Below are 23,333 nucleotides of genomic sequence, written 5' to 3'. Positions count from 1 at the left end.
CCTGTCCAAAGCACAGAGAGACATTCTGGCGTTACTGCATCCATACTGAGACGAAAATTCATCTTAAATGTCAGCAGAAACACAACTCTGCAACCAAACACAAAACCACCTGGGAGTTTAAATCTTGGCATACTATCTAAAAATAGAGGCTGCAGTTTGAATCTGCAGTGTTTTTGGAAACATTTTGATACCTTATATAGCCTCCTTTAAAGTTTATATTAACACATTTTAATTACTTAAAATATTAAAATAATTTACTTTGTTCAAACAGTCGCCATCAGAAACTACTAGTCTTTTTTTAGTTTTAGTTTTTATCTTAATTTTAAATTGAAAAGGATGTCAAACATTGTGTCACTGTGTTTTGCACAAGTGTATCGCAAAAATACAGAAATACACAAAGAAACAAAAATAGCAGCATGGAGCTTACAACATGGGACTATGTTTTAACCACTAAACTGTAATTAAGAATTTCACTGAGGGACATCCAAGCGTAATAAAAAGCTGTATTAACTCTCCATTACCAGCAGGGAGTAGTAGAGTACAGGACAACTCATCACCTAATACTTGGGGCTTCTTCCAAACCGAATGAGAACCTTGACAAAAACCAGAAGAAATGGGAATACTTTACTTGGCTAGAGGCCCAAAAATGGATGCTCTGTGTTCAGTACAGTTCTTATGTCATCAAGTTTTTAATGTACTCAGTTTTCTTTTACACAATAACAACACACTACTATTTGCTTCATATTAATATTTTATTTCTTTGGTAGAGTATTTTTTTCCACACTAGTTACATATAAACATGTTTTACAATGGTTTCCACAAAAAGGATTATTTTTCCAACACTTGGCACTTACGACTTTGGCAACAAACTCAGCTTTAAACTTGTTGAAACAAAACCAGCTCATTAGTTTCTCAGGTGGCATATGAGGGTACATTTGTGCATCCGCGAGGATGCAGGTGCGACGTGAGATGATGTTGCAACCGGATGTGCGAGCCTAGGCTTGTATTTTTTTTTGTAATTTTACTCGATGTCACGCCTGTGATGCACATCCCTGAGCACCTAAACCGCACTGGCACACTCGCGATAACAGAGGCACTTCTTAAATTTTGATCATTGCCACACACTTGTTTGAGAAGACACCAACTGCTTTTCAAAAATTTGAACTTGATCAAATCTTCTAATTGGTCTGCAGCCTTGCCGCTGAATGTCTACTGAACCCTTCAAAGACTACAGCAGCTGTGTAACATCTGTACTATACATTATTACATTCATACACCAGCACAGTGCTGGCAAAAGTGCATATTTACAGTGAGTGCTAAAAGGTCCAGGAAAAAGTAGAATCTTTGCAGAGCATCACAGACAAAATTAAAAAGGCAAAATATGTTGGCAGATAAAAAAACAATGTGCAGTTTAAGGATTACTTACAGATTTTATCAAGGACATGATGTTGTGGAGTACTTTCGGCCAGTGAAGTACCAGTGTGGAGACATTTAGAGCAACTCTACCTGTACGTACATGCAATGCTAGAAAAAGATCCAGAAATTTTGAATCTCTGTGTTGATGAAATCTAGAATATCTAACTTTTTGGATTAAACAGTGATGTTTTGTTAATCTTTCCCCTCCTTCTCAGTTGGTCACATTCTCACCTCTGCACTTTTACTCAAACTAATAAGCTGTCTAATTTTGCTGCATCTGAATTCTTCCACACACATCAGTATGTACTGTGGAATGTCAGCTGATTAAGTACATGGATGATATAAGAATGCATATAACAACAAAAAATGAAATACTGACCATGGAGCCGATGGTAACAAACCAATCAAAACTGAATACTTTGCACCTCATCACTTCCACCTGGTCAAAGGACATTTTTCAAGTCCAATCCACAGAAGCAAAATACAGTTTTTTTTTTTAGGTTTCAAAAGATTTTCGTCCAGTGTTACAAACACATCTGCTTGCCTGTGAAAATTTGAATCATAACACAGGCTTCATTCTTCATACTGGATTGTATGCAACGATAGTATTTATTACTCAGTAAATATTTATAATATTATAATATAATATTATAAGTCTGTGCAGTGCAGTGACAATTAACACACTCTTTCTTGCCTGAGTCAGCATCTGTAACGTTACATTAAAAATGAGCGGGAAGAGCCAAAGTTTTTGCCATTGTTGTTTCTAAGATATTCTGAACTTAAATGCAAGCAAAAAAAAAAAAAAATGTGGCCGAAAAGCTTCAAATTGTCTTTTTTTGTTAACAGAAGAATCAATTTCTCCAGTTTCCAGACACCCAACAAAGGTATCGCATAATATTCAGGCAGCCATCTTTACAAACAACTTGTATTGTTTCTTTTGTAGAGTCCTTAAGGATCCACTATGATGGGATTGTCTGTCAGTACCTCCAGCAGTCACATTTCAAAGTGACGGTAGATGCTTTCCACGTAGCTCAGGACCCTTTGCCAGTCAGGGCCGCCTGCTCTCAGCATCTCCTCTACAGTCTGTGGAGCGAAGATTTCAAATAAGTTTATGTGCTTAAAATCGACATGGAATGTGTCTTTAGAGACTTTACAGCAAACTTATTTGTGTTATTTATAAAAAGACACCAAGGCTTACCAGAGTTTGTGCAATCCCAACACTCTCTCCTGTTTTGAATGCCAGGCTGAGATTCTCCCTCTACAATAGACAAGTCTGAATCGATAAGCTGTACACCATAAATCACTTGGTCGAATTCATTAAAACAGGCGTCGGGAACAGACCCTACCTTGTTCTCTGGAGTAAGAGTGCTGTAAGGGATGTGGGAGGGGAGGTAAGTGTGGTACACGGCACAGAATGCGAGACCGTCGGCCCAGCTACTGCTGAAGTTGGTGATGTCAATACTCTGCATAGAGAGAAAAGTCAGAAAAAAGTTATATGGTGGCACAAGAGAAGCAACTGTCTGAAAATTCCAGTGGTTTTTGAAGCAGGCATTTTTCACAGAATGGCTGAATTTCATTTAGCTGCTTCCCTTTCACTGGTCCTGCTACTGCATATGCTGACTCACTGTCATGGCTTACTGGGACACTTGAATAAAGCACAGCCATCAACAATTTTAACAAGTGTGCTTTTCCTACTATGACAAGTCAAAATGTCAGCTATGAAAAGGGCTTGCTGGGATATAAAATCAAAAAATCATGATGCATTCAAGAGATGTTGGAAAACTGGAATTCTGGCTTCAGATCAGCCTGATAATATAAATCATAATGCCTACATATGTGCATATAATCCTCACAACACACTATACAAAATGAAGCTGAAGGGTGATCATGAACGATAGTTCCAAAGACTATCCAATTATTCACATTACCCAATCACACTTTGTCACAACCTTTGTGAGCCAATCATCACGCTACTGTGAAATCTGTTCCCTTCATGATATAACACAGACCAACATCACATCTATGCAGAGGTCGTGGTCACGAAGCGTCAGAGGACAAAGAGTTGTTCCTAGTGATGAAATTCTCAGAAAGTTTTTTCATTTTAAATTTCATTCACAAAGCATCTTAGCTTTCAAGGTGAAAACTGTTAGGAGCAGAAAGGAGTTTTTTTTTAAAGAGGCTTAAGAGTTTCTTAAGCATAGGAGAAAATGGTGGAAAGACAAAGTGATAAGAGAAATATTCGACAAATGCTCAATGATGACTCGGGTCTGTCGCACCCTCTCATCAGCAGAGTGATCACACAAATATTTACAGCGCTTTCACTCAATGTCCACACCTGGCAGGCTCACAAAAGGACATTCATGGACATTAATTACCTCCGTGCGTTTCAGGAACTCTGCCACGTCCAGCTGTCTTGTCATCTCACCTAATTTTTGGATTATTATTTTTTTGCCTGCACCATTCCAGATCACCTTCACCCAGAATCCCTCCTGCTCTTCGCTACTTGTTTTTAATAAACTGTTTTTGTGTTTACATTCTGCTACTGTTCATCATACCAATTAGCTGTATTACAATATGAATTAGCCTTTTCAGACTGTCAGAGTGTGATTTTACATACAATATCACAGAGTGCTGATCATATCCAGGATCACCTTGTATCCTTGTGTTCGGCTCTGACACCAGCGAAGCAGTGAATTTCTCTTCGAGCCTCCATGGCGACGCAGCAGCAGGTTGAAACCATCCTGGGACCTGACGACAACAAGATACATACTGCTGAGAACTCATTTAAACATTGCAGCAGCTCCTGTTATTACAGTAATTGGGCTTATGTGTAGCTATAAAAAATCTTGCTATTGAAAAGAGACACATATTACCACACTGAACCAAGTTAGAGGGGTGTTTTGACCCTGTATTGAGCCTTATGAGTTCACCGGACAAACGTATTTGGGTCAAAACAGGTAATTACATTTACATAGGATGTAGCAACTGGGCTGGTTTCTTGGACACAAACTCACTTGATGGGAGGCAGCTCAGTGAGGGCAGAGTTGTACTTGTTTAGAGACTCCTCACGTTTTCCTGTAAAGACAAGCAACCATTCTTCATTCACTGTATTTAATAGTGCAGTAATAAGCCAACAACTGCCCATTTATACATCCTGCAGACACAGAGAACATTCATGTGGACTTGTTTTTCCGATATTCACTCTCCTTACAGCTCTGTTTTGGTCTCAGGCTCCTCAGAAAAATCTTGAGCAGATAACTATCCCACTATGTTACCCAGGTAGTAGCTAACTTTGTGTGTCTGTCCACACTAAAACACTGCAAAGTTAAAAGATGGGTAATAATTAGACTTTAGTTTAACATTATGCATAACCATTTGAGCAAATGTCTATATGAAAAAGTTGATTAGTGCGCCTTTAAGAAGCCCTGTGTTTTTCATTAATGCATTACATTGCACGTTGCATGTTGAATACATTTCCTTCCAACATATGTAAAGCTGATTTATTGAATATTTTATACACGACCTGTGTCAGTACTTGTCCTGCTGTCTTGCCAATCCAGACTTTTTCGCCCTCTTAGTTGCCCCAAGTTCTGTACAACAAGGAAGATTCATTCAAGTCACCTCAAAATCATTACATCAGCAAAACATGAATTAGGTGTGTAAGCATTTCCTCACGGATCTTTCTCAAGATAAACTATCTGACCTTGTTTGAAGGTCCAACTGTTGAGGCAGTATTGGACTGGGAAGTTCCGTTCTGCATGGCTGAGGAGTCGGAGGAAGCAGGTAATCTGGACAGGCTTCTGTAACATTACAATGCATAGTTAGGAGAACAGACCCAATAAAACCAAACCAACTGCTGTTCCCCTCTCTTCCAGCTAGAAATGAAGTGGTTCAAAACTGTCCTCAAATGACCCTGTGAAGGCTTGTGGGTTAACAAAAAAAAAAAAGAAACCACAATCACAGGCCTGACCAAATTTGGTGATTCGTATCCATTTGTGCCTGCTAAGTCACAGACAAAAAAATGTGGAAGACAAAAAAAAAGGGTGAGGTCAAATATCTGAACACAGTGCTACCTAAACAAAATGATCCTTTAGTCATGTGTTGCAAAAGTACTATTTGTTCCTGTGTATATTCCCAAAAAAAACACAAGGTCAAAGAGTTTCTCACCTCGACCTCTCTGTGATCACCGTCCTTTGTGTCTCACTGGAACGCGGCTCCTCTCCATTCCTGTCCTCATTGGTCACATTTCTCAGGTAACGCTTAGTCACTCCTTTACAGTCTGTCCTGGCCTCCTCGCTTGCAACATTCTTTGTCAATTCATTCTGACTCCTACTTTCCATCTCTTCTCGTCCCAACCTGTACAACCCCCTCTCTCTGCCTCTCTGGGTCCCTTCTTTGCTTTCAGAGATGTTGGCCTGTCCTCCATTGGGCTTTTCTGGTTCCTGACATGAAGCCTGGGTGTCTGCTTTGCTTTGAACCTGGGAGAGAGTAGCCAGTCTCTGCCTGCTCTCCTTCAACTCCCCTCTCAGGGTGACCAGTTGCATATCAGCCTCTTTCTGTCTCTGCTGGGAAGCAGACAGCTCCCTCTCAACATCCGTGTGGGCAGTTCGGAGCGCGTTCAGCTCTTCTTCCGCCTCAGCTCTCAGACGGTCTGCCACCGCCACCGCTACCTGCAGGTCAGCCTGGAATTGCAGCCATTCCCCACGCTCAGTCTGAAGGAAAAACAATAGAGTCGTTCACGTGTAGAACACATACAGGGTTCCTAAACACTTTCAAAGTATAAAATCCTTTTAAGATTAATTTGAAAGACTTCTCGGTAGATCTGTCAGACCTTTTTTGACATCTGAGTGCAAATATCTAGAGGTTTTTGTAAATAAATCCAACTGACAACATGTATGTTACATTCTGACTGATGTATTGTATGTATGCTATTATGTTGGCAAATAATTGCCAGAATATTGTTCGTTATTCGGGATTGTCAAGTGTGCTTCGGAACACACTCATTCTTCCTGAATCCACATGATCTACAAATGGTTAATTGGTGACTCTAAATTTCCGATACGTGTACACAGTGGTCCCTCGTTTATCGCGGGGGATACGTTCTAAAAATAACCCGCAATAAACGAAATCCGCAAAGTAAGTTTTACAATTATTATACATGTTTTAAGGCCGTAAAACCCCTAACCACACACTTTTATACACCTTTTTACACGCATTTTGTACAGTACTCCCTTAGTTAATCAGGACGCAGAACACATGTGCGGTTCTCCCTTAGCCAATTTAGGACGCAGAACACAACGCATGTTCATACATGTACATATATGTACAGTACGCTGTAAAAAAAAAAAAAAAAAAAGCATGCAAATTTACACAAAAAAAATCCACGAAACAGCGAGTCTGCGAAAAGTGAACCGCGTTATAGCGAGGGACAAATGTATATGTAAATATGAGTGTGAATGGTTGTTTGTCTCCATGTGTCAGCCCTTTGGTGAACTGGCGTTTAGACCAGGGTGTACCATGCCTCTCGACTAATACCAGCTGGGATAGGCTCCAGTGCCCCACAACCCTGATAAGGATAAGCTGTTACTGAAAATGTATGGATCAAAGGAGATTGGTTGTTGGTCATAAAACATTGTCGCATTAGATGACGTTAAAGGATCACCAACACTATTATAACTCACCCCGAGATGCAGGTATGGCCAAAAAATCACTACTACAAATGTCCTGAAAGGCAGTTTTTCCTATTCAAAGTGTACCTCATCAGTAATACATGCAGTTTGTGTTTTCAAGTCAGGCTGCTACATTTTGACAAGCATTATTCTTCTACAAAACATTTCCTACACTAACGGAATACAAAGCACCGCAAAAGGATTAAAACTGTTTTAAAACCCAAACTGGGTATGACTGCCAAAAACAAAACCCTCAGCAGACAGTGATTATAATCAAATGAACAATCAAATATCAATTTGGCCTTCATTAAGAGAAGTGAAGAGAAGTTCAACTGAACTGAGCAGCAAGCCTCAGCAAGCAGAGAGGAGTGGAGTCAACTCTAATGAGGCATAACTGAATTGTGAGCCAAAAGGTTTTTGCTCAGTGTTTTACTCATCTGAAATCAAAGCAAAAGGAACCCTAACAAGTCTGGACACAGACAGAAAACAAACAAAGATTTAAGCAATATTTTGGGAGCATTGTGTAACTGCCTTCTGTGTTATCAACGCTGTGGCAATGACTGATACAGACTCTGTCTCATATCTTTGAGGCCAAGTGAACTTCCAGTTTTCATTCTTTAAGAGTATTATTGCCTCAGACATGCACAAACACTGACCCTCAACTCGACTCAGTGAAGCCAGTAAACGATACCAGACCATAAAAAACACTATAATCACAGCAACCGTCATCATAAAAAGGAGAGAACGAAGGACAAGGAGAGAGGAAGGACATTAAAAGTGTTTGGAATCAGGCTCAGATTTAAAACTGCCCATGGAGAGATTTAAGCCAGAAAGAGATGTGAGGGGGTGCTGAGGAGCGGAAGAGGGGCTGGGAAGTTTGGTAATTAGATGAAGAATGGATGGAGATGTGGAGGAGGAGGTGATATCTGAGCCAAGTTGCTCCCTCATCTGACCAGTGACTCAAGACCACAGCTGGACCCGATTATACTGTATACACACACACATATACACACACCACACACATATCATATTCCCTTCTTCTCTCCCAGCCATACAACTCCCTTATTCGTTTACTTCACCACCAAATCACACTGTTAAGTTTTCTCACACACATTCAGGGTAAGTTATTGTGAATTCTGCCTGGCAACATGTGTCCAATGAATAGCTGAACAATTCTCTGTTGGGAAAAGTCCGACAATATGTAAGACTGGATGTGGTCTTCAGAGATCCTTTGTTATCTGGACGTGGGTACTCCAACTGGAGCATTTCTGTTTAAGGAAACAGGAAGGGGTGCTCCTCAGTCACACTGAGATAAGGGTGTGGACTGTCAGTCTTACGACACACACACACACACACACACCCACAAACTCCCTCAAGAGCTGACCTAGTGCCCCACCGCAAGACCAGATGTGGTATCCAGCATTCAAGGCAAACACACAGACACACTTGTCTATACTCTTGATTTCCTGACAATTCCTGGGAAAGGTCCAGCACACTTGCAGATTGTGTCAGTCCGTGTGTGTGTGTGTTTTCCAACAATCTGTCCCTAGTTCACCTCCACACCCAGTCTCCCTAATAAATACTTGGGGAAACATCCCAACTCTGTAATGGTTCTTCTCTCCAGTTTTCCGCAGCTCTGTGATGTCTATTTAAAAAAGTGGTTCAACACACTGTTACACCTATTAAGAGACTTTTTCACTCCCCCTTCAGAAGTCACACACACGTACAAAATGGCTAAATCCCCCCCGAATGGCACATAAAGATGACTTGGTGGAGGCTACAAGTTGCATATCTAAATATCCACAGACATCAAAGTAAAAGGGTCCCAAGACATTGCCATTTACTCTGTGCTGAAAATTCGACACAGTGCGCACATAAGCCCTCCCTCCTCTTCCTTCCTGCGAAACACACTAAATCTTCTACATGTGAACAGCCTCCGAGGCCTCCAGATACTCAGTCTTTTCTGAGTCTGGGTTGGTGAAGCAGCCTAGCGAGGAGAAAAGGGAGCAGAGGGAACCTGGAGATCATTCCTGGAAATCTACGGCAGCATTCACCTGGAACTGATTCCAAAGCAGGGCTTTGAGATAGACTAAAACTTCAAGAGGGAGGGAATGCAAATCTGACCCGACACACACAGACAGACACACACACACACAAGCCACGAATGGAGTGTTTTCATTTTTGTTGGTTAAGACAATTGAACACTGGTGGTGCACATAAGCACAGACAGATGGTACATTGGACAATATCCTTAAGTAGTTCGCTGCACATTGGGTGATCATGCGTCTCCTTTTCAGCATTCACTCTGCGAAACACACTGCCTGCAGATAGACAGGGAAAGAAGCGAATTTGAAAATGCAGGGATGAAGACAGATGAAGAGGCGTGGAGGAGAGGCTGACAGAACGTGACGAAGAATAATGGCTGCTTAAATTACATGGAAAGTCAAAAAACAAGAGGTCAGAAAAGGCATAAGAAACTTGGATGGAAGTAAAAGAACAGACTAAGAGCTGAAGAAGCGAGATAGAAGAGGGGTGAGGAGAAGACAGAGCGAGGAAGGGAGGGATGAGCTTGAGGCAAAAGTTGGAGGGTAATTATTTTGAGTTCTTGTGCTCAGGGAGGAGCGGTCAGTGCTCTGATGGGGAAAGAATAAGGGAATGAAGAAAAGGGAGTGAGGCACAGCGAGGGAAGGAGCTCCCCCACAAAAGCTTAAAACCTCTTACACCATCCCAAGACTTACAATGGATCTGTACGTGTTTGTGAGTCTTCACACAAAAAAACACATGGCCAGTCAGTCACTGCTAGCTGAAGGCCCCCCACCCCTCGTCACACAGCACAAAACAAAACAAGTTTTGTCTCCTGAACAGCCGAATGTGAACCCCCCTCCTCCGCACTGCACTCCCCTTCTCCAGCTCTCCACAAAAAGGCTCCCAGGACAGCAGAGCAGACTGAGAGGGTTCATAAAGTTGAGCTTTGCTAGCTTATATTGCCCCATCGAGGGCCCATGTAAACAGTGTTGGATTGGACCGATGTCTAATACACGGCTACCTCTCAGTGCTATACCACAGTCTCTTTGAGGTTTAGTTGGCCTGTGGAAGGCTTATATTTCCAGGTCCCTTATAGAGATGTGGGAAAGTGGAGAAAAGTGGAAGGAAAGGCAGGAGGGAGCAGGGATTAAATATCAAGTAGAGAAAGAGGTGACACCAAGGAAGTGTGAAGTAGAAGAGATGGAATTAAAATTATTCTGATACGATTCAAAATCAAAGAATAGAAGCAGGGGAAGAAAAAGAGGAGAAGGGGTGGAGGAAGGCATACCGTGGGTCATATTCCAGCTGTTGTAATCTGTGGCGGATCTAGAGGAAGCTGAGAGCCTCTGGCTACAATCCTCATAAGGGAGGGTCAGGAATTGGAACGAGCGACTGACAGGAAATTACCACAGCATATCACCATCCTCATAAGAGTATGGAACGCTTGAGCAAGAAGACTGGAGAAAGTCTGAAGAATATTTATTCTTATCATGTATAGGTTTTACTCAATCAATAATGGGTCGACCCAAAATAGCTGGTTGGTCCTTACTGGAAAGCATTACCTGATAAGAGTCAGAATTGTCAACTTGTTACACTCCATTTCCATCTTCAGTCTCTACTCTAACTGATTTCTAAAGGGTGGGGGATTGAATTTTCTCTAACTGGTCACTAGAGATCAACGTATCCGCTTGAAACAAACATCATTTTAAGTTGACACTGCTCTGTAGCCATGCCACATACTGCTTTTGCCGGGGGTTTTAAGAGTGAAGCGGAGTGGAGTGCAAACAAACTGCAATGAACAGCATCTATCTTGTCTGTAGCGGTCACTACTGTTGTTATTACTCCTCCTTAGTTGTGAAGCACAGCTTGAGAACAGTGTTAGTCCCCCTGTGGCGCTCACTGGATCGATAATTTTTCAACCAAGAAACCACCGTTTCATGTCATGATGCCAGACCCAAATCAGTCAACTCAATGGAGCGTATAAACTCAAAAAGGAAAGGACAAGCATCATTTGCTGGGGTCCAAGAAAGAGAAATAAATGCATGTGATAGAAACTTCATTCTTTTTAAAGTAATTCTATGACAAAGAACGTAACCAGTTGTCACAAAACGTGGTCACTTTTAAGAAGGAGTTACAACCATATGCAGCCATCTTTGATTGCTCTACAAGTCTGACCTACAAGGAACTTGAAGGAAGATTATCTCTACAGTTTTCCTATTTTGGGCCTCTCGGGAGAAGCAGAGGACAGGACAGGAAAATCTCAATCAACAAAGCTGCACCCAGGGGAACCCATTCCAAAGCCTATTGTGACAGGGGCGGGTGGAGCGTGACAGGGTGTGTTTTGGGGTTGTCTCCCGGCCAAAGGGTCACAACCACTACTTTGACTTATGTATAATTGGAGTCTGTGCCTTCCTGTTTACTATATTTATCCATTTCATTCTGTCATGTGTGGTGATAAAGAATAGGAGTAAAGATTTTAAGTGGGAAATGAAATCTGAGTACACCCAAACTACAATCTTTAGAAGCCTGAGGCATTTTCTCTGTCTGTGTGGTCCCTAATTGGCCCTTCTTAGTTAACATCAGTATGTCAAACATTCCAATTTTGCATGGCACACATGCAGTTACCCGTCTCCAAAATCATAGTAATCTTTCAAACAATGGGTATGTCATTCCAGACAGTGGTAGACAAAAGCAGGCTATTCATTTCTAATGTTTTCTTGCTGTTTGGAATGGTAATTGTCAATGCAGATTCTATCAGATAGCGAATTAGATGACTCATTTTAAAATGAGAACCCTGTAAAGGGATGCTGTGTCTCAATTCACATAATTCTGTATTTATTCTTGCTATTTTGAGAACAGTACATTCACCATGTCAATTATGGCAAAATACAGTGTTTTGCAAGTACCCGGATAGTGCACTCATAATTGTCAAAACGTTGAGTGTGGAACGCTGGACACTTCTCGCCTTCAGTGGTCGCCATTTTGGCTACATAGTGGAAGGGGAGGGACCACCAGCATTGTGAAATCGGGTTAAGTTATGGTCAATGCTGCCAATATACAAAAGTATATATGTTTTAGATTTGGGCAGTCAAATATAAGCACTAATGCTCTGCCTGGTTGCCATTCGGCGAAGACAAAGTGGTAAAATATTGCTATTGTCATTTCCAGTAAATGCACGTTGGCCTTACTTGAAATGAGACAAAACTACCTTGCTGAAATTAGTGCGTTACACCAGGAAGTACATAATATACTACATAGAAGTGTACTAGTTGAAGTAAAATTTAAAACAGCATAGTAAGGTTAAGGCTGGACAATTGCTGTTCAGAGGCAAATGGTCCCATACCCTTAGTATCATGCTGAGCACAATTGGTGAAGGAGAAACTGGCCAGAATAGATTTAAAAGCAAACAACCTTTCAAGCACAACTCACCTGCAGAGTACTCTTCAAACTCTTCACTTCTGTCAGTAGTTGCTTCAGTATCTCTGAGGGAAGGATATAGAAATGTCACAGGACATCCCATGCATATCAATTACAGAAAAAATGTCAAGGAAATGGATTTGCCCTTCATGTTATGACCACAATGAAATGAAATGTTTCAGTGATCAAACAAAAAGATTCTGTGGCCATGAATATTATTTATCGGCAGTATAAAGTATATTTAGGGGGAAACTAGTACTATGACAGACAAATGACTCTTGCCTGCTGTGTTCGTCCTCCCATCCTCACTGACAGTTACACCCAGTGTTGTCCGACACTCCTCCAGAAGCTTCTCCAGTTCCTCATTCTGGCTGTCCCCAGCTTCGTGACCTGGCAGTAAGGACTGACTCAGACCACTGTCCCTTTCTCTCCAGCTCTGCCCAGAAGAGCTGCCCACCACAGGTGAAGCACTACAGGGGGAAGAGGGGCTCTTTGTAGGGCTGATTGACACAGTCTTCCCCTGGGGAGTCCGAGGGGTGGAGGTTGGAGGACCCCCATTCCTCCCCAAAGGAGCTTGTCCTTTAACCAAAGTATTTCCTGGCTTGTTGTGCACCAGGCCTACTCCAGTACCAATGGTGAAGCTATTTGAGCTAACTGGTGGTGGATTTGGCCTCCAATCAGGAGGAGAACTGGAAGTGGTAGGGGTGGTGATGGATTGCACTTTTTTCACACTGGATGCAAGGCCTGGGACTGGAGGTGGAGATGAAGCTGGGGCTGCAGAAGAAGGTTGAGGTGAGGTAGGATGAAGGAATTGGGGGACACCAGGCATGTAAGGAGGCCCATCATTCTGTGGAGAAGCAGGAGGTGTGTGGAAAGTATCCCCATGGACCCCTGGAGAAAAAAAAACAAAACAATTTAAATGAAAGGCAAATAGATGTTTTAAGATATATGAAAGTACTCTGCTTTGACTAATGTGTACTGGACTGTGATCGGCCTGTTAGTTGATAAAATCTTACTTGTACATACACTAAAAACTCTCCCCATTCAACAGAGGAATGCACCTTCAGCTGCACATACATCATTCTACAAACTGGAGGTCAAACATCCAACGAACAAAACATATGTTGAGTGGATGGATACTTTAAAGTTATGAATAAGTGCAAGAGACAAAACAAAACAGCTGAATCGTGGACAGAATGAAGGAAAAATAACAGATAGTAGTCACTAGTCTGGTATGTTGACAATGAAAACACCATTCATTGAGGTGGCCGAAGCAGCAAGGCCCTCATTAGCCAGTAAACATCCAGGCCATGCCCCTGAAGATGAATGCTTTAATACAGACATTCCTTTTGGCCTGCTCATCCATAATGTTGCTGCGACACTCATTCTCCAAATTCAGGAACACACAGACATGGACAGAGGACAAAATGTTCCCTATACACAGACAAATAAATTTTCAAACTTGACGCTATAAACACAAGTGATTTTTACTTTTTGGCTTAGTGTTTCCTGCCCATAACAACATGCCACCAATAATAACTTAAACCCCCATGAGACTGCTGAACCCTGTCTCCTTTCTTTTCTTTCCTCCTTTACCTTGTTTGGACAAAAGCCTTACTGCAAGCAGAATGAATGCGTGTTTTTTCTTAAATGATGTAAGAGCAGCAGTTGAACATTTACAGAGCTATGCACCACCTGCTGTAAGGCCAAATCACCGGGAAAGAATGACGGGATTGTCTAATAACTTTCTCATGCCACCCCTGCTTTTTATTTCTTCATTCCAAACCTTAATGCGCTCATCCAACCATGTGCACGGGTGGCAGATTGTGTATGTGTGTGTGAGCATCTATTAAAGTCTGTGTGTGTGTGTGTGTGTGTGTGTGTGTGTCAGATAGCATTAGGCTTCCTATGATTAATCCGCTGCCCTTGTGCTGAGCCGGGGAATTCTGCCGATTCATCACAGCTGGCCCGGGGGGGCCAGAACGAATCACATAGAGACGCGAGGAGAATGACCACTCACTGAGCAACACACAGGAGGGCTGCCAAGATTCCTACTGCTGCTCAGCACACACACACACACACACACAGCCTTTCCGCTTGCTTCTCCTTTTGTTACCTTCAATTTCCTGATTACCCCTTATCCACCCTTCTTTCATACAGTCCAGCATCCTCACTCTTGCTGTATTTCTTTTCTTTTCCTTCTGCACCACACTCCTTCTACTACATGTTTCAGAGCTTTGAGGTCTGCCGGCATTATTCTCAAAACATGGAGGCACACACTCTCACAGCCAGGTCTCTGTGTGTACTTCTATTTCTGATTGCAGAGACAAAACTAAGGAGATTCAACAGAAATTATTCGATCAGAACTGCTTTGCATGCTAATTTGCAAACTAATATGTGTGTGTGTGTGTGTGTGTGTTGACCTACCTGTGGGTGAATGGCCGTCCTTGCTGGAAAAGTTGCCCATACTGCAGTAATGGGGTTTGTCCAGTGATGGGGCCCTGCAGGTGCTTGTTGCTCTTTCACTCAGCCCACACCAAAGTGGCACTGTGGAGGTGACCTACACACACACAACCACCTACCCCCCCACACACACAGAGGATATCCTGTAAGATGATAGATGAGGTCTTGCAATGTTGTCCAGCTGAGAAATAATTTGGTGACTACAGCTCTGAGCAAGAAACCTTGGATTTCTAGAGTTAGTGGTGAACTGAGGGGGAAACTCCTGCTGCTCATTTGAATGTTTTAAGTAAATCAGCTGGTTTACACAGTGAGGTTTGATCACAGGGATGAGATCAGCCGCAGAAACAGGACACTTCACTGAGACCACATGGGACAAACAAAGCTGTTGGCATGTCAGGTTTCAATGCATCTGCATGAGAGTAAAGTGTACACGCGAGAAATGCGCCAAACCTGACACATGGAAACAACTAAACCAAGTCAGCAAAACGAATCTGAGACACGTTGATTAAAAACGAAACATCATTTTGTTTCAACGCCACAGACTCGATCCAAACTTTGACACACAAGTGTGAAAACGCGCTCAGAAAAGTAACTTTTTACGCACTGCGTTAAAATCCACACTTTTGATTTGAAAAACAAATTTTAAAAAATGAACACAAACCTGTTCGATAGTGAACAAATAAATCCTAAATCCTTTTGTTCGGAGTTTGGTGAACTCTTCTTCTCCTCCACGCTTTGCTTCTTTGAGCGCTGCTCAGAGCGCACTGCCCTGCTGCGTCTTCACCGAGGAGGAGAGGGGATGGCGCATGGAAAGAAGCGGCTGCATTTCCTTAGAGCAAAGTTTAATCCGAACATTTTACTGCTGGGGACATCTTTGATAAGAAGCCAAACCCGGATGTAAAAGAGCTCAAAAAACAAACAACAAACTTGTGCATTGATCATTGGTGACCGATAGCGCCGATAACCGCTGGATGTGTCCACTGGAGGGCACAGTTAGGCTGTGTTAGGAAGAACCTGTTGCTTCTGGGAGGTGTGGTGGCCCTTCATATCTCTTCACTGATTATGAAGCTGACTCACACAGGCCTGTGACCCACTGACCTACCCGTGCCAGGCAACTCCACGTTCACAATTCCTACTTGAACTTTACTTATACCTGCATTTCCTCGATAAAATGTATTCAACCTTTGACCGTTGAGCGTTTGGCCTCTACAGCCCAGAGAGATATGAATTTTAAAATGCTGGCACTTTGTTTAGAGCTGTGAGTGCTTCAGACTAAATTTGCATGTTTAGACTCAATATGTGCTGGAGCTGTAGATTATAAAACTAAGCATCCGCACACTCACATCTATGCAGAAGTCTTCATTGAAGATGTTTGCACAGAATTTATTTCTATAGTGGTCTGCTGTGCATCTGCTAGATTACAGATTGAAATGAGTTGTGACTTGCAGATTTAACTAGATATTTCTCATTATACAATACATTATATTAATAAGTACATTCAATCTATCCTCTATTTACTTTAATAAAAAGTTTGTAGACCAATTTTTAAAACTAATAGATTGATTGCATATAATCTAGCAGACAGTACCAGATCTTGTCCACATACATTTGAGGAATTTTGACTGAATATTGAGAATTACTATAATACTTATGTTGGTCTTTAGTATGCTAGAACACCTGTACTGTACACAACACCTGTAGATGCTTAAATGGGCTCTTTTACTGCAATCAGAAATGTAATGTGTCATCTTATTTTGTACAATCTGTAAGCAGGCAGCACAGTTTGCTGCTTACTGAGGTGACATTCAGAAATCTAATTTCATAAAATAGATCATGCAAATAAATAATAGCACATATTTCTATATAGTCTATTTTATAAAGTCTCATCAGTTTCATATCAGTTTCTTCAAGTGCCCTTTGGACATGTCAGTAGAGGTTTGAGGGTCAGTGGTCTCCTGAATGTTCACTACTGACAACAAATCTGCTCCTGAGTTAAGTGTTTTTAAGAGTTTAAGTAAGTTTTTTTTACCTCACCATAATTCACTTTAGGTGTTTAACCTCTCTGAACTTTTTCATTTTGCCATATCTTTGATATTAGATATCAACAGGCTGATGTTCTGTAGTTCATAACTAAAAGATTCTGAGGTTTTGATGAAGGTTGTGATTTTCTGGTCTCTTTAAGCCTACTTACAGCAAACAGCGTGATTGAACTTTGACTAAAAACATTAATTTTTTTCATACAAAGACCATATGTTCATAATCATATATAAACAATCTGACAGACTGGTGTGAGTCAGTGCAACAATATGTTTGTCAAATGCTTTTATTTCATAAATCTCTTCCAACAACTTTTCATTAAACATTAATTATATTGCTAACAGAACAAATCTCTCCTTCAATGGGTGCAGCTGAACTAGAGTTTGTAGACCATAACAGACTGAAATGAATAAGCAGTGATGTGTGACACCATCAACAAGCCAACACATGAATACTGTGCCTTCAAACAATCCTTGTATTTCAGATATTCCCTTTTGTCAGTGTACTGTCTTGGCAGTTCCCCCTCATAAACTGTACAATGCTGAGCGAAACAGGAAGCTTGCTGCAGTGAGGAGACAAGCCCTCCCTCACTCTCTGATTGAGATCAATAGGTTTCCACAGTGCTCTGTGCTCACTGTGCACCACTGCAGTATAGAGAGAATCCATCAAAAGCAGCCAGGTGCATTACAACACCTCCAGCCCCCACCAACATTTTAAATTTCACACTCATGCAAGCGCAATGCCTGCATGTGACTTTAAAATGCAGTTCAGTGCCAGCATGGCAGAACTGATGAATATCATGTTAAGTACATACATGGATCTAAATCAGTTGTTCCTGAAAGATTTTATAACTAATAACTAATTTACCCTGTATTTTTCCTTCAGGCGTATATGACAGAGTATCCTGTTGTTTTAAGGCCATCACAACCCCATTATGAAATTGTTTATGGGTGTCAGTCCCTCTGTAGTAAGGTGACCAATTGTTCAGCACCTGATGCCAGTTGGAACCATTAGCCCCCTCTGCTGAATGGATTATGACCATTTTGTTGGCGACCTACTGTGCTAGCGTTCAGGAGGGCCACTACTGGGGCTCTAAAAACTCCCAACAACTAGCTGCTGATCCAATTTGGCAGACACACAGGGATGGCTCTTCAGTAATGAAAAACTGGATTACAAGGTCTGGCTGACCTCTACATGATTGAATACTTTCTTGCAATCCTCCAATTTCAAAACTTTCAGAAATTCTAGGGAACTTTCTCATCGTCTCGCCTGTCAACTGCTTGTGGAGAATATAAATTATTTCTGGTCACTTGTGTCACCATGATATCTGAAATGCAATCAGTTTGCAAATTTTCAGTCAAAATAAGAGGCTGTAAAGACAAAAACAGTATGACCCTGTGCCGTCAATAAGGCACAGCACGCATTCTCAACCACACTCAGTGTCTCGCCAAATCTCAAGTCCCTTTTCACTGCTACATTTTTAGTGTAAACACAAATGGAAACACTAATCCCATAAACTATAAAGTCATGGATCACAGTGGGATGAATGGTGGACACTGCAGGGGGAATGGTACAAAAATGGGATGCACAGAGACTGTTATGCCTCTCACGGGTCCTTGTCTCTTAATACCAGATTAGATGAATGACTATGTGTGCCAGGTATGATTCTCCACCTGGGGTAATCCCCACAGAGGACAACAGGCTGATCCAGGAGGAATCACCACTTTACGTTTCCTGCCTGCCACCCGCTGTGTCTGTAAATTAGGATTCATAATCCAGCAAGGTGTATTTGTGCAAGTGTTTAAATGACTTAGGTTCCAATGTTAACGTACCTAACTTTTAAGGGTTTTCCATGCACTCTCTCGTTCTGCTCTTCTTCCACCACTCTTACCCATGCAGAATTCAACTTTTATGAACACAGGAAGCACCAGTCACTGATTCAGCCACAAAGCCAACCTGTGTGTTCCGCCACTGTCACTTGATTGACAGTCAATGCCAGATCGCACCAGCAAACGCCAAGGCTCGTTGATAGATGGCACCTGCACCTCCTCAGAGGAAATCAATTGAAGTCATGGGCAAGGGTGGGCTGCTAAAGCATTTACACATGGCTGTCTGCCTGGGGAGGGAAGGGGAGAGAAGGGGAGGTGATTGGGAGGGAGGGAGGGAGGGCACAGAGAGAGGTTTGCCAACCATCTGTGTACGGAGGGGCACTGCCAAGCGTCAGTCCCATTTACGCTATCCCTCAAAAAGACACACAATGTCTCCAAATTAAACATGTTAGCTCCTTCAAAATACATTCAGCAACAGTCTTCGGGAAGTTCCAGCATCATTACATACTCATCCAATCATTCATATTGCTCAGCGCCCTCTCTAATATTCTATAGAGTCTAATATTAGTGAGTAATTGATAGTTGATGTTGTACAAGTTTCATGACTCATTATTACAGTAAGACATCCAACTTAATGCCAACACAAAGGTTGAGGTCCACACTTGCACATCATCAGAGAGCACATGGGCCACATTAGTGCAATGGGCCAGCATAGCTACAATCTTAAATGTGTATAAGTGTAGTTACCAGAACTCAACCTTTGATATTGGCCAAACTATACCCAATCTAGCATCACAGGTTATTTCAAGGAAATTTCTGGCCCACAAAGGAGGGAGGTGGGACCTCCTGGCAGCCACCAGCCCGGCGATTAACATCCAGGAAGGGGGCCTTATGAGCTGGTGTTCCCACCATGCTGGCATCAGTGTGTGAGCCAATCAACTGCAGCACACGTGCAGAGGGCCTGTGGTGGAGAGCCAACTGCCTGGAGCTGTAGCCACACATCCCGATTCCCACAGCCCCCAGCAGCATAGCCATGCCGGGCATGGTCTTCTCAACTGGAGGCATCACAGACACATTATGGTAGGCCTGTGTCTGAAAGGGAAGAAAATGAAGGTTGAAATGTGATCACAGGAATGTTGGATTTCCAAAAGTATTGTATGAGTAATGAAAGACAAATAAACTGCATCACACTATCCAAACTGTCCCAATCAAAGCAGTCCAGAAATAACAAAACGTTCTGGCAAACAATGACCCAAAAAATCATGATTTGTTAATGTCCAAAGTATGCATGGTTGCAGATCGATTTTAGGCCTACACAGCACAGAAGGACAACACGCCTTGCAACCCTTTTTGCTAAAAATTTGTCTGCATCAAATGAGTGAGCTACAATATGCTCACCTCAGCCCCCATCCTATCATGCCCTCCCCTCCATTCCCACAGAGATTAAAAACTCATCTTCTCTCATTTACTAAATCGCAGTCTGTCTCTTTTGACAAACAAAAGATTTGTCTATTTTGCGACATGGGCAATTTCCTCTGTGGGCCTTTGACAATTATAAAGAGCATAGAGGAGCAAATAATAGAAGCTTCATAGTTTCTAATGGAGCTGTGTCACAGACAGTTAAGAAGCTATTCCTGTAGCTCATTCACCCAATAGCCGTTTCCATTTACAATGCAATGGACTGTCACAGGCTTGGATTTCTCCATTGTTTGTGATAAATGCCACCAAAAAACTACTTGTGTTTTGTGAGCTAAAACAAAAGGCATCATCCTATAGTTACGGGAACAGGATGCTGGAACAAACTCAGATTTGTGAATGGTTTGTATATAATATGATCGCACTATACTCCATCATCTGTTGAGACACTTAACCGAAGAAATGGTTTCATAATGGCAGAATAAGACTTAGTGAAACCAACTTACTGTAAACACTCCGTCTCTGTCTATAAACCTCTGTACATACCCATAAAACCAGTACCTTGCAAACACTTCATTACATCAATGGCTGCTCTCAGAACTGTCAACATTATTTTATCTGCCACTTTCTTCTACTCCTTAAGGGCCAGTAGAGACAGAGCATGCTAAGCACTGTGTAATCTAAACTTCAAATCAAGACATTGAGAGGGCTTACTTTTTGTTTTAAAGAGCTTCAATCAAAACAAGTTACTTGATGTGGAAAATTTGCAATAAAGTGCAATTCACTAAGATCATAACATCCAACTTCCAGTGACTCAGCACTTCTATGTTGCTGTTACCCAGCACTATAGACAGCTTTAGTGTAATTATGCATCTGAGAGAAAAAAACGCAGCACATGAAGAAACATTCTGTAGCTGGTTAAAGTATCTCTCTGACTTTTAATCTCGTTCACCTTCATGAATGTGAAAACAAAGAATTGAACTCACTCACCTGGAGCAGCCTGATGTAGCCCGGGGTCAGTCTTGGGACTCTGAAGAACATTTTGGAGCGCTCTATAATGGTGTTCCTGTGTTAGTTAGAGACACTTGGCACTAACACTCAAGCTCCTCTTCCTGGACTTCCCGGGCCGGGAAACCCACTAATGGAAGGGTTTGTCCCGGTGTGGGCTTGGACACTTCAACCTCTGCTCAGCTATCTGATGCAGGACAACCTGGTCAGCCCTTATAATGTCTCCTTCCTGTCTTTACATAGCACAGACTGCAGGTGGTGTGTCTAAGGGGATTACAGGAGTTGGCACACACTGGTCTAAACAGAAGGAAGGTGGTAGGGAGTGCAGTGCTGGGTCATTCCTAAATATTGAGTAGACAGAATTTCAGTGAAATCAGATGGAAATGATTTTGTTGTGGGAATTAATTATTTCTAACACGGTTTTATACACTTACACTGTATGATTAATAATTCTGATGATTATGAAGGTTTATATGTATGTAAATGTGTCTGATATGTAACAGTGCAACACAGTTAATTATATTAAACATTTGCCACACTGTGATAAATATCTATGTATAAAAGAATATAAAATATTCTTATATCCATTATTATGATGTGATTATTTCAGCCACCTCACCCAGTCATAATACAGTGTATTAATCTATGTATATGGTTAATGTGTGGAGAATTGAGTGTATTAATCTATGTATATGGTTAATGTGTGGAGAATTGGAGGGGTGTTATACAATTTGGGAGCAGTGCGCATACTGTAATTTTCAACGTTTTTGATTCTGTGCAGAACATTTACAGGATTTCGATGCATGCTTCCAACATTTTCTGTCTGTTTTAAGGGGGTCTGACATCAATACAAAAATGAATGAAACTAATTCAGGTAAAGCACAGCACATCAGCATCAGGTGGAACTGATTTCTTACTTCAGCAGTTCGTTTAATAGCTTCGTACAGAATACCCAAGTCATTTGAAGTTAGAACCACTAGTACCCATTTGAATCTGCCAAGTGGGTTGATTTGGATGTTTTTCTGTTGATGTTGAGAATGGCTTCTCCTGCCATGTCAGCAAATTTCTTTAAGCTTTAATATCCTCGCTGGCCTCGGGGTCCTCTACTCCGAGTGAGGTCTTATAATGAGGTAGCTGTGCTGATAACGTCTCTCTCTCTCACACACTGAAGAGGAATTCTCTCCAGTGAGCAGCCAACAATGACCTTCCTCTCATCTCTGGTAATAGGACCCAATTCTGCCTCCCAACTCATGCATCCATGAATAATCTCAAACCCTAGTATTAGTACTGCAAAGTCATGGTGGTAGTGAAACTTGTGATGCCCACTGGGTTTTATTCACAAAAAGAAACCATACAGCATTTAATGTACTATTGGAGAGAAATCAAACCACTACTGACTTCAGTGCTAGAAAATATAAAACAGGCATCATATTAATAAGAGTCTACATGCTAGTGGCTTTATGAAGTTGTATTTCGGCAGAGCTGTGCTTTGAGCACAGATTTAAATTTTGACATGAGTACTACATGAAAAGTTAAGCCTGCAATAGTTTTTTTTTTGTTGGCCTTAGAAACAAGTTGTGAACCCAACATATTTTCACCTTCAAAGCTGATATAGAAACTTCTTTCTGATCACCTGCTGAATTTAAGTCCAATATTGACCAACTTTTTGGTCTCTACCAACTCCTGAGGAAAATACCTGGCTTTTTAGCTGTTAAATGTTCCACTATTTTAATTGGCCATTTGTAAGCTGTGTCTGTCTTAATCTTTTGTGCCAATTACAGCTGCCTTCTGTGGAGTAGTAACTGTAGTTGTAAAGCAATGATCTGAAATGCTAAAGCTCTGTAAAGCCGAGAAGAATTGCGAATTCAGGTGGTAATTCTGTGTCGATTTGATAACCAAAGTTTTTACAATTCATCCCGAGGGGGACATCTCAATGTCTGTACCAATGTCATGGCAATCCATCTGAGAGTTTTTAAGACACTTCTCTAAAAACCACAAGCGTGTACCTCATGATGATGCTCGATGAAACATCAGCAGTCACTTAAGTTCTGCT

The 23,333-nt window shown here is 41.6% G+C and overlaps 1 protein-coding gene across 3 annotated transcripts; it reads right to left on the bottom strand.

Moving 5' to 3' along the window:
* Positions 1–738: 738 nt before the first annotated feature.
* Positions 739–16,089, bottom strand: si:ch211-195o20.7 (cytospin-A). 3 transcript variants are annotated; one of them, XM_027275206.1, is made up of 13 exons: positions 15,918–16,089; positions 15,656–15,819; positions 14,955–15,107; positions 12,810–13,418; positions 12,540–12,592; positions 5,584–6,128; positions 5,120–5,216; positions 4,940–5,006; positions 4,431–4,491; positions 4,068–4,164; positions 2,763–2,879; positions 2,615–2,674; positions 739–2,499 (listed from the first exon to the last, which is right to left on the bottom strand). In XM_027275206.1, exons 3-13 carry the CDS (start codon positions 14,992–14,994, stop codon positions 2,410–2,412), a joined length of 1,836 nt encoding a protein of 611 aa, XP_027131007.1. In that variant the 5' UTR covers positions 14,995–15,107; positions 15,656–15,819; positions 15,918–16,089; the 3' UTR covers positions 739–2,409. The 3 variants fall into 3 exon arrangements, with proteins under 3 accessions (XP_027131007.1, XP_027131006.1, XP_027131005.1); XM_027275205.1 differs by having other exon boundaries at positions 14,955–15,105; positions 15,652–16,089; XM_027275204.1 differs by having other exon boundaries at positions 15,656–16,089.
* Between the last annotated feature and the right edge of the window lie 7,244 nt (positions 16,090–23,333).

The sequence above is a fragment of the Larimichthys crocea genome, chromosome XXIV, assembly GCF_000972845.2.
Source record: "Larimichthys crocea isolate SSNF chromosome XXIV, L_crocea_2.0, whole genome shotgun sequence".
Taxonomy (NCBI): domain Eukaryota; kingdom Metazoa; phylum Chordata; class Actinopteri; family Sciaenidae; genus Larimichthys; species Larimichthys crocea.
The sequence above is the reverse complement of the archived record's forward strand: the minus strand, read 5'-3'. Positions and strand labels throughout refer to the sequence as shown.